Below are 17,317 nucleotides of genomic sequence, written 5' to 3'. Positions count from 1 at the left end.
CGTGGTTTTGTGGAGTGGAGAGGTGGACGCGCGCGGCCACTCTCGGCCACCAGTCGATCACTGCCGCTACCGTTCCGTTAGTGTGGGTCGTTTTCTGGTTTATTCCATGTCTTCTTCTTGGGGAAGAAGTTGTACTTGTAGAGGGCAATTCCTTCCCACACAAAATAAATATACTCCCTCGACCCAAAATAAGATGCCTATAATATTTGAATAAACTTAAACTTCTCGAAGTTTGACCGACTATATAGAAATAATCCAAAATTAATAATTTTAGAACCATCATAAAATATTTTTTCATATTATGTGCATTTAAAATTTTACATGTCGATATTTCTATATACAGTTGCTTAAACTTTAAAACCTCTGACTTTGAGTGAAAACTATAGGCATCCTAATTTGGGACGGAGGGAGTATTTTGCAAAGCTACTCTAATTAAGACTCATTTGCGGTTGTTAAACCTTGTGGCATGTTTATTTTACTCGAGTATGCACTGTTTTCTTTTTGTGTCACCTGTGTTAATTATATTTGAGTTTTTTGTGGTTGCTAAAATCTCCACGACCGAAGGGGCAACGACACCGACGATTTGTAGGTACTCCCTCCATTCCGGTGGGTTAGGTATACACGTATTTCTAGTATGTCAATTTAACCAACGTAATATAAATTGTAGAACACAAAAAGTACACCATTAGAAAGTATGACATCCGAGCTTTCTAATGATATGCTTTATAATATATAACTTGTATTATGTTGGTCGAATTGATAATCTAGGTGTCGTTGTCTACTCGACAATACCTCGGAAGAGGGATCCTCACGAAGGGGCGGGGGGGAGAAGTGGGGTCATAGGACGGAGAGCACTCAGGACGGTGATACGCGATTTACCCGGCTTCGAAACACCTGATCAAGGATAAGGCCTACTGCTGCTTGTCTGAAATTATCTGGGCATTTTTGTGTTGTATGAGTTGTGGCTGTGCCTCTAGGGCTCCCAGAATCCGGTTTATAAAGGCGCCATAATATAGGATTTCTACGGAGAGTCATAGCCAGAATGCAATTTTGGCTAACTACGGAACATTACATTGTCGTGCACGTCAAAGATCCGCCTATTCCTAATATGCCGTACTGGATCGGGCTACCCCTGATGGGCCAGGCCGGATACGACTCCAAGGATTGGTCGGTTAGGATCCGGCTCCTCCTAAGCTGGACATCCTCCATCTTGATCAACAGCAATTGGGCCACTCGATGGACCGTATGCCACCATCACCGTCTATGGGCCACACGGACTTGCCGGATCTAGCCATTGTCGATGGTACACCCATGAAGTATACCCACAACACTAGGGATACGCATTGGCCCAACGGACTAGGACTAGGATAGTACATCGATGATAAAGTCATTCATGGAAGAATAATGATGGGTCCGATAATAGTGACTTCATCGCACCTAGATAGGAAATGTGAGAATAACTAAATAGTGGTAAAAATAACAACACATTATGAGTGACATAGGTACCACAACTAGAGGCATGACTCTAGTGCGAGATTTTATTGATTTTTAATAATAGTTAAACCGTCTATATATTGACTGAGATAAGTAGGGGTCCATCAACCTAATTATAAAATAAATAAGAAAAATAAACCCTATCTTATCCATGTGCAACTCCATTTTCTTCACCAAGACTGCCTATAGAAGTTAATTTTCGGAGAAGAGTTATTGAAGTTATTTTAGTGTTTTTAAAAAATTTACAGGGATCGTTCCCTGGCTCCATTACTTGCGGATCGGATCAGTCTGGCATCAACTCGAGCGGGTGATTGAGTTTTCTGATTGGATGATTCGGGAACTGCCCCACCACAGGCCAATGCTGGTCTTTGAATGGTACAACCTAATTCCTCAGGTAAGACATGAATCAAGCTCCTAAATTGTTTCACATTAAGCACAATACTTCCAAATGCCTCCAAAGAATAGCAGAAGTAACAACATCGAGCCGTAAAAACCTCTTACCGCACAACCATTTTGAAAGTTATTTCAAAGTTTTTCAGAATGATTTTTTTTTTTACTTATGCGGAAAAGTTGTAGCAAAGCAGTGTTTAAAGTTCTGGTAGTATGAGCATGTTTGGTTCAATGCGCCGTTCAACCGTACCAAATGTAGGCTGAAACATTTGGAAAAAAGCAGAGCAGGTTGAAATAAAGAGAGCTTGACTCTGATGGTTGGAACCAGTCCACCTAGGTTCAAGTTCTAGAGTTGGCATGGGTGTTTGTATTTTCCTGGATTTATTCCATGATTTAAATGGCGCTATGCTTTCAGTGGTAGGTGACGTGGTGGCTCAGTCCCTCGAAGGTGCTCATAGGGGTAGGTGTGCGTGTGTGTGTTTATAGAGGTGTTTGTACGTACGTGTTTGTGAACGTCCCGCGTTGTAATGTGTTTAAAAAAAAAAAGTGACGGCCGTTACGGTTCAAATGCACTCCACTCGGCCCGGCGCACCACCGATGGAGTGGATGATGGGAGAGCACGTGCGTGGGTTCCTAATCCTACCGATGGATCTGGTTGCGAGGTGGGGCCCCGTTCTAGTACATCTAGTATCTGGAATTCTGGAGGATCATTCGTTCGTACGCGACGGCATATGCCGCGGCACGCCACCGTCTCCGTCACGGTGGGCGGCGCCTTTCCCCAACCAAACCAGCGAGGCCAGTTCAAAAACCGGGACCTGAACCCCGGTTTCACTTTCACCGTCTCCCGTTCCCGACCCGACCCCGTTCTTCTCGCTTCACCGTCACTCCCCTCCACGATCGTGCGCATGTCACTACGAAAAGCGCACATAAAATATGAGTTCATTATTTTTTTTTTTTTAAAAAAAATAAAATAAAAATAAAATATGAGTTCATTATTACTACTCGGCCGGAACTTTACGAATCTGTTTCGTCTTTCCAATTTTTCTAAGTAGCAGCAACTTCTCCCGGCCTTGACTTTCTCAATCCGTGTCACGGGTATATTAGACTTTGCAGCCGTCGTTTTCTTTGATAAAGACCGTGCCGCTACACAATACAGAGAACCCACCATATAATCGGTTTATTTTTCTCCGAAACTAGGCACACAAAAAAATAGCCGTTTTTATTGATAGAAAAAAAAAAGTTCAGAATTTAGTATAAAATAAATGCCTAGAAGACGTACCTAGGACTTTAACAAAAGTCTACTCTCCCAGAATTACATTTTTCGGTACAGGGATTATATTAATATCAAAAGATACCAATTTACATCTATCCTTTGCAACAACATAATGCCCTAATAGCATTACGGAAGCACACATCCAAAAAAGGAGAAAAAGAAAGCTAAGAAAAAAATGGTTCCGCCACAAAATCCTAGCCTTAATTAGCAACAGCAATACATCCACAACCAAGACAACACCTGAAATTCAGACTCTCCAAAAGCAACGCCTTCAAGAAGGAAACAGTGCACCAGATCAAAGATATTAGGTTTTCACCCTGAATATAGTCCCCGCTATCAAAACAATGCCTTCAACAAGGATATTGACAGGTACAACCAGTTAAGCGCATACATTGGGTTTCACCCTGAAAAGTAAAGACTACGAACTTCACCGCCCCCACTTTCATACCGCTGCTGCGAAGTCCGGAACACCAAGCAAGTCCCTCAATAGCGCACAGACTTGTACCTCTCTTAGCCAGTCATTCAATCTGGCCTTCATGATATTCTCTTCTTCTGACTTCACCATGGATCGAATGTCACTTGATGTCAGCATAGAACAGAGCTTCGCGCAGCTCCCTCCAGAACCAAACGGTCGGAATAAAAGCATGGGTGTGCACGACCGAATACCACCGATCCAGCAAACTCCAGGCAATAGAAGCACTGTTACATTCACTGGTGGCGCCTTCCAAAACTCAACACTCCAGCCAGATCGAGAAGGGCATGCCACAAGTAGGTCTTCATCTTCATCCAAGAGAGACCCTAGGACCATTGCCTTTATTCAGGTCGGGCACCCACGCCGGCGACCATCCCAGGCTGGCCAAGGTTGCCGCCGGATACACCAAGTGCATATCGCGTAGTCCAGAGACACCGCACACGCCTGGGCACCGCCAGCCCTCCACCGTCGACCGCTGAGAGGCGAGGAGAAGAGGACCTAGGGTTTCCCCTGCAGCCTGTCCCACCCATCCCTCCATCGTCGATAGGGCTCACCACCACCACCTCGTCGTCCATCATGCCGCCGCCGAGCCGAGCCCACGCGCCACCACCGAGGCCCCCAAAAAGAGGGCCGCGCCCAGGCCCGAGGAGGAAGGCCCGTGTCCCCCTCCCCCGCCCCCCCCCCCCCCCCGCCGCCGACCAGGCTTTGCCTGGCCACGCCCTCTTGCGACGGTGAGGGAGGGGAGGGGGAGAGGGGGGTGGCGGTGGCGCGGTAGGGTTTCTCCCGGCCACCACGCAAGGGCGACACGGGAGTCCCGAAATTATATAGCTCACATACTTCGCACCTGCCTTGCCCCACGCATAGGCCTCATCCTTTTTTATTTAATGACCATACACACGGTGGATTGGTGGTGGCGAAAAACTCTAGCATTACGTTCCTTCCAAATTTCCTAAGAAATAAGCATGATCAAGCATGTTATCACTTTCTACGTTGTCCTCTTGTCAATGCGATATTTGTCCACCATACATCAACGGAAGGCTCATCGTTTCAAGTCTCCATGGTTTTCTCAAAATCTACATGTACACAATATTATGATTAAAAATATAATAGAAAATTTCAACTCGAAATACCTTATATTTGGAGCCGTGCAAGATTTTAAAATCTCAAAATCTGTCATATTTTGCTATTTTCGTGAGGCCCCGAATATAACGTATCTCGAGTTCAAATTTTACGGATAGGTAGACCACATCATTGTCTACATCTAGATTGCTTCTCGTGTTTAAAAAAAAACTTTGAAATTCCATTATCGAATTTTACAAAGAAAAACTACATGTAGCTCGGGCTACACAAATCCACTCCCGCAAGGAGCACTGCTAATTTATGAGTGTTCCCTTTCGCTACCGTCGTTGTCCTCCCTTTCCTTTGGAAATACAGTCGCTGTGCTTTGACAAAACAATGGAACAATATACTAACACGATCGGGGGAACAAAAAATGAATATGCAAGTCAATCTCTGCTTGCTGTGAGACGTGGTCCGTGAATGCTTTTGGAACCAGACAAAAGAAGCATTTGAGGCGCCCATCAATCTTTGGAGGATAGCAGTACCGTCGAATTAATTCACAGCTACAATCAAAACAACGTACGCAAGGAGGAAGGGTTGGAGGACCGGTCGTGGTCTAGAAGCCCATCTCCGTTGAACACATCAACAGCAGCAAACTTCTAGGCTCTATTGTTGGGTTGAATTATGCGAAGCTATGACGTGTAATAGACTATTAGTTATAAAAGAAGCTCTACTGTTGTTGGTTGTGAATTCAAGGATAATACTCCCTCGTTCCTTTTTAATTGACTCAGATTTAGTACAAATTTGTACTAAATCCGAGTCAATTAAAAAAGAACGGAGGGAGTAGCAAGCATCACAACTATTGGGTTTATGTTTTCCAAAACCATAACAAAGAAGAAAATGTCTCAAGACCACGAACTATTGGGGTAAGTTGGTTCAAACAACCAAAATTTCATAGTTTAGTCAGTTTGACGCTATTTCGGATAATCATGGCACACTAATCAGTAGCCATGAAATAGAGAAGGTGGTTCCCTATGTCTTATTTCTGCACACCAGACTAGATTTGAACCGAGTTTTTACCCTTTTTTAAGATTTAGGTCAAATTTGTCAAAAAATTCAAAAAACCAAAAGTCTGAAAAAATCCAATAGTTTAGACTAGATATAATAAGTAAACCGAGAAAACTTTGGAAAATCCAATTCGGCTCACGGGTGCATATGAACTCTTTGTGTGAAAATACATTTTAAAATGTCAAAAAACTATGAAATAAAATTTTACATGTATATCTAGACATTCTATGTTCGCACATAGGTTCTCGGGAAAAAAGGACGTTTTTATGTCCCGTGTGAAAAAAGATAAAATTTAATGCTCCAACACAACTATGTACTAGCCATTTTTTGTGTTTTTATACATGGCACGTAAAATGTTGTTTTCCCACGAAAACTTGCGTACGAACATAGAATGTGAGGATAAACACGCAATATTTTATTTTGATTTTTTTTGACATTTTTGAATTTTTTTAATTATATTTTTTTATAATAGGTTAATATGCACCTATGAGCCAAAACACCACTTCCGAAAGCTTGACCTTATTTTACGCAACAATTTTGAAGTTTAAATATCTTCCCTAATTTTTGAATAAATTTCGTTCAAAATTTAATTTTTTTAATAAATAAGTCCAGTAGTTCCTCCCCTCATTGAACTTCGCGTGAACCATTAGTCCAAATATGGTGGGTTGGGATTATAAGAAAAAGTGCCGAAATGTTAAAGTTCGAGCCAGATGTGTTGGAAAAACATTTAGCGTACAAGTTGGGGCTTTGTGATGAAATTGTGTTACATTGTGTTTCTTCCAAACCCTACCCTCTGTGGTTGCTTTTTACATTTTATCCTAGAATAAACAAAACGAGAGACTAGTCAATTACTAATGTGTCAAAAATACTACTGTAGTAATTCAAATATCTTTCTATGGTGTGTTATTACGGGCAAAGGGTCATGCATGGCTCTTATTTCTTGAGCCAATCCCACATTTGCGGACCCGACTTTGATGCACACAGGGCACCAGTGTGCCATTCTTTTGAAAATAAGATCAAATTTATACTCCTAATATTTTTAAAAATATCAAAATTTATCTTGGAAATACATATACATTGTCCGTATATCCGTGCAAAGTTTTTGTAAAAAAAAACTCATAGTGTTTTGGGTTATAGGTAAATAACAAATTATGACAATTTGTCAGAAATTTGTTTTTTGTATTCCCAAAATACAATGTATTCTGAACAAAATTTCTGGCGTACAATCTTGATGTATATATATGTATCTACTTATTTTTTGCAGATGTTTTGGAGACCGAAAAATACGGTTTTAAAAAAAAAAAAGGCTAACTTGTGCTCGAGGAGAGCACCGATGAGTTTTCGCACAGTTGCATGTCTAGATTCCGATGTTTAATTCTGTCAAAAAAAAAGATTCCGATGTTTAATTGCCCAGTAGTCCACATTACAATCGGGCTTTGGAACTGTTGTATAACTGCCCAGTCAAATGGCCCAGAAGACGGGCCCAGCAGGCTCCCGGTTCCCTGTCGAGCGAAGCTCCACGCCACGGCCGCGCGGGATGTTCACGCATGCTTGCTTCGCCGGTTCCGGCGTGCCCTGCGCCCGTCCGCTCGGCGCCGGCGACGACGACTCGACGAGCATCGCACGCATGCACGCGCGCACGCGCCTCGCGCCTGGCACCGATCGATGCCGGAAGGAGGTAGTTGCTCCACGCCATGGACGCCGCTCGGCGCCCCAGCCACACTCCCCGAAGCCATTATAAGTACGTGACCACCAACTCGCAAATCATACAGAACCAAGGCGCAAGCTTGTCAGTGCCAGTAGTTCACTCCAATCGCGCCGAGAAACCGAAGCCTCCCAGCTCCGGCCAGGTAGCCATGTCTCGCTCTCGTGACGTCGCGGTGGCAGCAGTGCTGCTGCTCCTCGTGCTCCTCGCCGCCACGGCGACCGCGGCGATCAACCCTCAGGCGGAGGCGCCGCAGGACGACAAGCCGCTGGACCACCTCGCCCACCGCCTGCCGCTGCTGAAGGAGGAGCCCGCCGCGCGCATCGCCTCGACGGAGCCCGCCGCGCGCCTGGAGTCCGTCCGGCCGGCGGACGACGGCCTGCCGCTGAAGGAGGAGCCCGCCGCGCGCCTGGAGTCCGTGCCGCCGGTGGACCACGCCGCCCAGGGCGTGCCGCTGAAGGAGGAGCCCGCCGCGCGCACCGCGTCGTCGGAGCCCGCCGCCGGCATCGCGTTGGTGGAGAAGAAGGACGGCGGGGGCGACGCGGCGCTGCCGATGGAGGCGGCGAGGCCGACGAGCGGCGTGGCGATCCAGGGCGGCGACCCGGGCACGGTGCCCAGCGCCGGCAGCGACAACGGCGGCAGCGCGAGCGGGGAGCACGGCAAGGAGCAGGGCGGTGGCAGCAGCAAGGAGGCGGAGAAGTCGGCGTCGGCGGCCAAGAGCTGCCTGACCAAGGAGGAGTGCCACAAGAAGCGGCTGCTCTGCGGCAAGGGCTGCACCATGTCCGCCCACGCCAAGTGCGCCGCCAAGTGCTCCAAGGCCTGCATCCCCACCTGCTAGGCTGCTGCTCCACCTACTTACCATGCCACCGCCGGCGACTCACGCCGCCGGCGTCCACGGTGGCGGATCATTAGGTTGTTTTGGTCAAGGGAATAAGGTAGGAGAACGCACTCGCGCTCGCTCGCTGGTTCATGCATGCGAGTGTGTGTGCCTCTCGTCTTCGTCTTCGTGTCGTTGCGTTTTGATTGGTCTTCATGTTTGTGTTTAGGACTGATATTCGTTTAAAGTTTTTCCTGTCAGTGTTGTCGGTGCTGTTGCAACATAGGTCAGTCATGTGTCCTTGTGGTGAGAAATTTCAATGGAACTTGAATAAAAATGTACCGCCCACTTATTTTTGCTGAAATTCATGTTTCTTATAGTACAAGAAAGCAGACAAATGAGAACGATGGTTCAGCCTTTTAGTGTCTTCAGGTACAGATAACAGCATGCGAGTTCGAAATAGCCAAAACACAGCTATATATTAGGCCACGATTTAATTGACAACTAAGCGAGACATTGTAGAAAATTCAGACGATCACAACGCACAAACGTTTCATTGCATCAGACATTTTGTGGCATCGTTCCACACTTCAAGGACACAGTACGAAGAATCAAGAGTTCAAGTGTCAACTCTGCAAAAAATGGCGTACACTTGTAGATGGATCACATGCACTCGTCAATCTTTCCACTGAATCGACCAGGCATACAACCTAACAACAAACTACCAAACCCAATCTGACACACAGAACCGAGAGCGGCTACAGCATTTACAAGCACCGGCAAACTAAAGGCCTTCTGACTTCGAGGTCGAGACCAAACAACGCCTCCAGAAGCCGGTAAAACAACCATGCGAGGAACACTGCCCCGCACTTGGCCAGAGACATTGTTTTGGTGGCTTCTCTTTCCAAATGGCAAGGACGCCAATCAATAAGGGTTAGTGTTGTACAAAGGGAATAAAACAGTAGCAACAAAATGTTACTACTACCAAGGGCGTGACCTCGGAGCTTCACGGCAGCGCAAAGGCAAGCAGCGCTCCATAGCAACAGATCTCCAGTCCTGGGAAGACCGGCAGGAAAGCATGTCCCGTTTACTTGTGTGTTTGTATGAGGATGTGTGGTCAGTCTACAACATAATTTCCTGGAAGACGAGAATGAGCTCCTGGGCTGTGTTTGCAGCTTGCCCTTTTCTTCTGTTAATAATACAAAAAAGAACGAGATATGAACATCATGAGGTGCAAGCTCAGATAAAAGTTTAGTTCTGAGTAATGCTGGTCCAGAGCTCCAATAAGTAGATCATCCAGTACCTTGTAAGAAAAGGTAGCTTGTTTTTTACTTTCTCCAGTTCAATGAAGCATACGTTGCACCTCTCCCGCCTAAGATGACAACAAAACAAGTTAAATAACATAATGTAATCTAGTAATACCATATCAGGAGAGCAGTTCACTGAAATAGTACCTTTGCTCCATTTGAAGATCTACACCAACACAAGACGGACTAGCCGATACTGTTGAATGTATCACGGCCCCAAAAGTCCTGACAAGCTTCACCACCAGTTCCAGTGATACAGCTACATGCCTGCAAGGATTTATGGCAATGTAAAATAAATAACAAATGGATGACAAGTACGCTAACATGGCACTTGGCAGTAACTACGCAAGCAAAATGGCAACGATTGACACAGCTACAAGAGCTTACCTGTCAGTTTTACTTTCCAGAAGGTCAGAAAGGACAGGCAGGACAGTAGTACATAGATCTAGTGTGATAGCTTCGCTTTTCTCCATCATAACACTTGCCATATCAGCAGATACCTGGAGTTAGCAGAAAGATTATAATAATGAATAATCAATCTGACAGTTGTTCCATGCATAAGAACAAAAAGGTGTTGCAGAGTACTAACAGCATGATCAGACATCTTCTCCATTGCTGCGAAAACACCCCTGATGTCATTTCTTTGCCACATTTGATGAAGAATCTGCACAGCTGAAACTGTAAGACTTTGGGTGGGGGTGGGGAGTAGGATACTGAGAAATCTCAATGTTTTTCGTCAAACCGCATTTTGTATTAGAAGAGAAGAGTAAGGGTTTACTTTTCTCCATCAGAATACAAGCATTTTGTATTACAACAGTAAGACCTGCGTGTGTGTGTGTGTGTGTGCTTGGTGCGTGCCATTTTGTACTCCCTCCATCCCATGAAACAAGTCTTTAACTTTGTCTAGATTTGGATGTATCTAGATGCTAAATAATGTCTACAATTCTACATACATCTAAATTTAGATTAAGTTATCACATGTTTCATGAGACAGAGGGAGTATTAGAAGTGGAACACCAAGGCACCAAGACTTACAAACTCGGAGTAAAGCCAAACAGAAGAGCTAAGCTAGCCTAACCAAAACAACCAGAGGGACTAACCTACAAAAGTCAAAACAAACAAAGGGAAACAAAGGCCAAGCTAAGGAGAGCAATCAAATTTTGAAAGACTATCTGTGCACTCTTGCTGACTACTGAGGGGTTGAGATGTCTTAAGATTGTGGTAGACTGATTTCATTCTGAAGAAATGAACTTTATTAAAATCCAGAATACCATGACATAGGACAAGGCATATACTATTTATATATTTAATACTGTTCCACTCTATCAATAACATGAAGTCATGAACCATATATCTTAGTCAACTTAAATGTAACAGTGACAGCGTAAGAATAGTTGGGATTATGAATTCCTACTTTCCAGCAACATAACAATATTACACCCAAAAATACTCAAGCACCATACGGACCTGCAGTTTTGTCAGCCGAGATCGTGTTGAGCTGATAAATAGATCATGCTCTTCAAGTAGAACAGATAAAACATCCTCCTCACTTGTTACGGTATTAGTTTCAGCCGCTTGACTGCTTCCTCTCTGCAAAAGCAAAAAAGAAGTTGCAGAAATCAGTTTGTTTATGGTTTTCCTTCTTTTATAACAAATCCAAACTCCAACTTGCTAAAGATGATATAACACCATTATCAAGTAGAACTGCAAAAGAGAAATGGTTTGTGCATCGAATATAACTTTAAGAACAGAAATTGAACAGAATGTTATAAAAGCTTATTGATTGTCTCACATACAGATGAATAGGATCGCCCTCTAGGAGGCCCCATTGCAGAATTGCTTGTTGTTGGTTCTTCGTGGCTTGGGGACTGATCCCTGCCTTCCCAATTAGAAACAATTGATCTTGTTCGTCCTGCATTATACTTTAAGATTCAGACTTGCAGAACAAATTATTGAAAGCACCAAAGTATAAAAAGTGATGTACCTGCTCGTGAAACTTCAACGTAGCAATTATCTCTTGGCTTGCGCATTCTAGAAACATCTGTGAAGGAGTAGAGATAGTCAAGCAGTTACAACTTAGTTATACATGAAATTTGCAGGCAAGTTTAAAATGTGACAGGTGATTTAGGAACATATGTACAGGAGTACCAAGTGCTAAAGCTGTTGCAACTTAGTTAGACATAAAATTTACATGTAATTTTAAATTGTGACGCCTGATCTGTCAAATGACAAGTTCCTAGTTAAAACTGATACCACAACAACAGAACAGATGTCTAAAAAAAACAGAACAGAGAACATGTTGCTAAAGCATTTAGAACAGTCTTTCACAGACCAACACAGACAACAGGGGAATGAAATTTCATCAATTCATGTGAGAATGATTCTTTCTAGCACATGATGTTAGAAATCAGGCGCTACTTTCTTTCAGGTAAACTAGCTACTATTAATGGTTGTGAAACAGTAATGAAAGATAAGCAACTTAAGGGCAAGGATCGTACAACTATCACTCCGTTGGCCCGCATTTGATTCTGCTGAACCTGAAAATCCCGACCTGTAAGCTGTACCATGTTTTGCATCTTCACGAGTGTCTTCAGAATTTATTGTTTGGACACCACCATTCCTCCGAGGAAGAAATATTTGGCAAGTAAGGTCATTAGTTTCAGTATCTTTGCTTCCCACATCAACTTTGTCTATATCAACTTTCGCATTGGTCACCTTCCTTGGTTCAGCATATCTTGATTGGATCCTAAATGGAGACACTCTTCCGGCAGAAGGTTCTCTCCTAGAATCAGAGGCCATTTCCATTCTTGAAGTTGCTCTGGGACCAACCGGTGCCGCATCAGTGCTTTCTTTTCTTGAATCAGTAGCAGACTCGAACCTTCTTCCTGCCTTGGAAAGAACAGGTACAGAATCAGAGGCCATTTCCATTCTTGAAGTTGCTCTGGGAACGACAGGTGCTACATCAGCACTTTCTTTCCTAGAATCAGCAGCGGATTCCATCCTTCTGCCTGTCCTAGAGACAACATCAGGTGCTGAATCAGAGGCCATTTCCATTCTTGAACTTGTTCTAGGAGCAACAGCAGGCACCACATCAGCACTTTCTGTCCTAGGATCACTAGGAGGCTCAGCCCTTCTGCTTGCCTTCGAAAGAACAGGGGCAACATCAGCAGCATAACTTCTTGAACCAGTATCAAGCTCTGCTCCTGAGCTAGTTCTTGGCATGATCACAGCAGGTATTACCACGTCAGTTTTACTGAAATTATGAAGATTGGAAGCACTGGTACTCTTCACTGAACTTCTCTTCAAAGTGGTGCCACCAGATGCAAAAGTTGAATGTCCAGCAATTTTAGTACTAGAGCCAGTTCCAACCTTTTGAGGAGTGCCTGGAACCAAGCCACTTGCTTCATTATTGTAACAACAGAGAAAGGGAAGATTAGACAGATGAAGTTGTTCATTGCAAGTACAAATATGTCTAAATAGAGGAGATCAGTGGCATACAGGCTGCTGGCTTTATCTCTTTGGGTGCAGAATCTGAATTTTGAGAAACTGAGAGTCTTCCTGCAGAAGCTTTTAAGTTATTCTCTGAATTTTGTAGAGCTGATGATCGCCCTATGTTAGCCCTTGAACCACTATCATTTTGTAATGGCATAGTGCCACTTGAAGTACCTGTTGCGTGTGGCTCAAGGCGCTGACAATTTGTTGTTTGGTTAGCATATAGTCAACTAAAAACAAGAGACTCCAGTTGAGAATTAAATACAGTGTTAGAAGATGATAAGCCACATACCGTTAGATCAACAACCCATATTCCAACACAACTTTGATTAGAAGAACAACCAAGAAGTTTTCCCTCATGGACATTCAGATCAGACAATCTAGACCATCCCACATCAACAGTATCATGGCATCTTATTGGTTCCCAAGAGAAAACCTGCTTAATTTTAGAGAAGTTATCTCTGGAAAACAAGGGGAATGAAAAGTCTCTAGGTCCATGGTCACATGAGGAAAGTGCAGCGCTACCTTTAAGCTCTCATGCAACCCACATAACAGAGATCTTCCATCAGGATTGAACGTCATAGACCGTACACCTGTCATCTGATATTCAAGTAGAAACATCAACAAATAAATCTTATTGTGCTGTTACCAAATATAACACTGGATTAAGGCAAAGACAGTATTCCATCCATAATTACCTATCCCTGACTCTGTGAGCGCTAAAGCACATGTACTACTACTAGAACATCCCAAGAGGTAATTACTTTGTAGAGCGAACAACATAAAGACATGATACTCAACACATTGCCACAACATATGACAATGTAATTTAATGCACTGAGTATCACAGAAGTCGAGCAATGACATGAGCACTATGTCCTGTGTTATTTCCTATTCAGTTCTATTTTCCTTTGGTTTAAAAACACAAAATAAGCTTTGAGATGTTTTCCCCATGTGTATTCTTCTAAATGGTACTTGCTGCACTAAACAAAAAAGGTTCCAACATTTATTCTCCTACATCATGGTTCTGAAACCAGTGACCTAAAGTTCAAAGAAAATCATCTGTTGCATAAAATCCTTGGCAAAGTTGTACTAAATAGGGTGCATAATCTACACAATAAAAAACAAATACATAGATATACCTCAGGTCCAGTTGATCCAATCAGCTCAAAGGTCTCCAAATCCCAGAACTTGACAGTTTTGTCAGCTGAACCTGAGTGAGGCAAAGCAACCAGTGTCATGTAGGTGTAACAAATCCGTAGTTGCAAATCAGACGTAAAACATGACATGAGAACTATACATCTCTGCGGGAACCGAAATAGAATGAGGGTCCTATTCTATGTCATCAAATCAGAAGTTTCTACTAAACAATAGTACTACATTATTTTAACTACGTAAAAGCTTAGTAGCTACATAATTATCAACACCTTCAAACACAGATGTGATTCCAAGTGACAAAATGGAACAAACAAGATAACTCACAACGAAATTGAGGTTGAGATATATGTCAGATGCAACAATTTAAAATATGTGAGAACAAGACAATTGGCATTTTGCAAACCTGGATAGTAAACATAAGAGCAATTAATTAATCTGGCAGAGTGGCAGGTGGACCTAGTTCAAAAACTACTGTATGTTGGACAGTATGCATGATGTACGAGGTATAACTTATTACCATAATGATAAATTTCCGTGGCAGGTCATAAAATAGCATGGACATTCTCAATGAACAATAAGTGTTTTCACTAAACAGGTGGAAAGGTGTAGATTAAATAGGCAACTAAAGTATTAAAAAGTGCATACTAGAGTCTAAGAGGAAAAGGAAGTTAACACATAGATGACAGAACAGGATTATTAGCTAATAATTGTGAACCTAACCTGTTGCCAGAAGGAACTCATGGGGATGGAAATCTATGCACTGAATTTGACCCTCGTGGGACTTGAACTCGTGTAGTAACTTTCCAGCTGTCAAATCCCAGATCTACCAAAGAAAAAGTGATTATGAGTTGTTCAATACAGTAGGAGATATAATGATCATGTTGAGTTTAGAAAGAAGAAAAATAAGCTGCATGCTATAAGCCATGAAACCAGGTGACCCTAATTAGCAACTGAAATACATACAGTGTTGCTAAAAAAATGTTCACCTTCACTGCACTATCTTCGCCACCAGACACAACCCAACGGCCATCGGGTGTAAATCTAATAGCATTCACCCCTCTGGTGTGACCCTTGTAGGTGTGGATACAACCCTTCCTTCTTATATCCCATATCTTTAGATTAGTGTCCAATGACCCAGAGGCAAAGAATTCCCCGAACGGATGGAAATCAACGGACATACAGTTTGACCTGTGTCCAGTAAGCGTGCGGACGACTACATACATAACAAGCCAAGTTAAGCAGTTAATAAAATAAAAGATAATGGCATAGCACGATGCTCCTAAATACAAATAGCTAAGTCATGCATCCATAGTTACGTACTCTTCGCCTCCTCTAAATCCCATAATTTAACTGTTCCACTGGCTGCTCCTGCAGCCACAAATACTTCTGTGGAATCAAAAGCAACCGACTCCACAGCACTTGTATGCCCCGGTAAACTCTGTAAAACCAAAAGATCAGAAAAGGTAAACCAAGTAGCCCGATAAAAAGTATTTCATCAACATAAAGACGTTATTTACGATACTTCTGATAACAACAGTGGCATTTCTCAAACATAAGGGTATATATCAGCATTAACCCAAAAACCAACATAACAAGAACCACTCTGAAGTGCTAAACCTGGTGATTTTCAAGTAGCGATCAACTCAAGGTCAGTCAAGAGTTCTATTGGGTTGAGTTCAGAGTTGTATTTCCCTACTACTTTGCTGCAAATCCACATTCTACGAACCATGTCGATAAAGAGAACCACGGTGAAGCCATGAACAGCTAAACTGGTGAAAATATCATTTTGCAGTCAACTCAAGGTTCAGTCAAGACTTCAGTTGGATTGGGTTTACAGTTCTATTTCCCTACTTAACTGCAAAGCCACATTATATAAACTAGGGGATACTTTAAAAAGCCAGCACAAGAAAAAATCTTACCGCAATCGAATTGGGCTTCCCGATAGCCCAAAGATTAACCTTATGGTCCTCTCCCCCCGTGACGAGAACCCGGGAGGTCTTCCTGCCAATCTTGAGGCAGTTGACATTGGACGAGTGCGCCACAAACTCCTCTACGCCGAACGAAAGTCAAGGCACCGCAATGTCGCAAGTTTACCAGCCAAATTACCCCCCCCCCCCCCCCCCCCCAAAAAAAAAACCGCATTAGCAACTGCAGCAGTTCAAACCTCCTAACCAGCGAGCACCAACAACTCCATCCGAAGCAATATCGCATAACTGAATCTCAGCTAAGGGCACTAAATCGTGCGCCCGCTCTACAAACCATGTCAAACGGGGGTGGAGAACTTGGGAGCGCGTAGCAGGCTGTGAATCCGTCCAGCTACCGGGACGAACGAGCGCGACACCACTGACGGATCGGTCAAACGAACACAATGCACCTCCCCTCCCTCCCACCCTCCCTCCCTCGAGTAAAACAATTTAAAAAATACAGCTAAGCCAGCGAGAAAAAAAAGAGGAAAAATCGTTAGCGGAAACGCGAGGAGGATACGGAGCTTGTAGGCGCGCTTGGTGTTGGTCGTCATCCCTGGAAGGCGCGCCTCACCGTCGCCGCCGCACCGAGCACCCCGCCGCCGCCGGCCCCAATCTCATGCCCCAGATCGCACCGCGCCGCGCCGGATCTCGCGCCGCCGCACTGTCCGCGGCGCCGCCGACTTCCCCCGCCCTAAACCCGGCCGCCGCAGCCTCCCAGCCGCCGTGGGGGAATAAACCCCGCCGCCGCCGCCGCTGCGCCTGGTGGGCCCGCCGCCGCTCCGCCGTACGCCGCCGCAGCCGCCGCCGCGCCGGGAGATGCGCTGGGGCGGTGGGAGGAGGTGTGTGCGGGGAATGCGGTGGCGAATTCGAGTTTGGTGGAGGTGGCGGAGGGGGAAATGGAGCTGTCGCGGCTGGGGCCGGCGGGTGGTGGTGGGCGGAGGAGGAAGAAGCTGGGCTGCCTCGAAAATTTTGAATTAAAAAGGGTTGGGTTGGGGCTGGAGGGCTCGCCAACAGTTGTATGGATCTGGTCTCTGCCCATAGCCTTGCTCACCCAGTTTTTGAACTTGCCTTCAAACTCGGCGAAAATTTCTGTCATTAAGTTACACATAAGAGCA

General features: G+C 44.3%; 2 protein-coding genes across 3 annotated transcripts; one reads left to right on the top strand and one right to left on the bottom strand.

Moving 5' to 3' along the window:
* The first annotated feature begins 7,546 nt into the window (after positions 1-7,546).
* Positions 7,547-8,617, top strand: LOC127337139 (uncharacterized). The gene has a single exon (XM_051364025.2). It carries the CDS (start codon positions 7,613-7,615, stop codon positions 8,297-8,299), a length of 687 nt encoding a protein of 228 aa, XP_051219985.1. The 5' UTR covers positions 7,547-7,612; the 3' UTR covers positions 8,300-8,617.
* A 187-nt stretch (positions 8,618-8,804) lies between these two features.
* Positions 8,805-16,970, bottom strand: LOC127337138 (katanin p80 WD40 repeat-containing subunit B1 homolog KTN80.4). Of its 2 annotated transcripts, none has more exons than XM_051364024.2 (18): positions 16,720-16,970; positions 16,155-16,285; positions 15,556-15,673; positions 15,222-15,448; positions 14,956-15,058; positions 14,220-14,290; positions 13,603-13,677; positions 13,370-13,513; positions 13,084-13,273; positions 12,084-12,968; positions 11,570-11,626; positions 11,382-11,497; positions 11,053-11,175; positions 10,175-10,249; positions 9,973-10,085; positions 9,733-9,852; positions 9,582-9,650; positions 8,805-9,467 (listed from the first exon to the last, which is right to left on the bottom strand). In XM_051364024.2, the coding sequence occupies exons 1-18, from the start codon at positions 16,751-16,753 to the stop codon at positions 9,401-9,403; spliced, it is 2,718 nt and encodes a 905-aa protein (XP_051219984.1). In that variant the 5' UTR covers positions 16,754-16,970; the 3' UTR covers positions 8,805-9,400. The 2 variants fall into 2 exon arrangements, with proteins under 2 accessions (XP_051219984.1, XP_051219983.1); XM_051364023.2 differs by having other exon boundaries at positions 12,084-12,986; positions 16,720-16,968.
* Between the last annotated feature and the right edge of the window lie 347 nt (positions 16,971-17,317).

The sequence above is a fragment of the Lolium perenne genome, chromosome 2, assembly GCF_019359855.2.
Source record: "Lolium perenne isolate Kyuss_39 chromosome 2, Kyuss_2.0, whole genome shotgun sequence".
Classification (NCBI taxonomy): Eukaryota; Viridiplantae; Streptophyta; class Magnoliopsida; order Poales; family Poaceae; genus Lolium; species Lolium perenne.
This window is presented reverse-complemented; position numbering and strand designations above follow the sequence as displayed.

What these genes read in the sequence shown, in the direction of transcription:
- LOC127337138 (XM_051364023.2), bottom strand. Translation starts at nt 16,753, where the DNA reads ATGACGACCAACACCAAGCGCGCCTACAAGCTCC. An exon ending in GGATTTAGAGGAGGCGAAGA is followed by an intron (nt 15,449 to 15,555) that starts GTACGTAACTAT and finishes TTATGTATGTAG; the next exon opens with TCGTCCGCACGCTTACTGGA. An exon ending in AGAAGATGTCTGATCATGCT is followed by an intron (nt 10,086 to 10,174) that starts GTTAGTACTCTG and finishes TGCTAACTCCAG; the next exon opens with GTATCTGCTGATATGGCAAG.
- LOC127337139 (XM_051364025.2), top strand. Translation starts at nt 7,613, where the DNA reads ATGTCTCGCTCTCGTGACGTCGCGGTGGCAGCAGTGCTGCTGCTCCTC.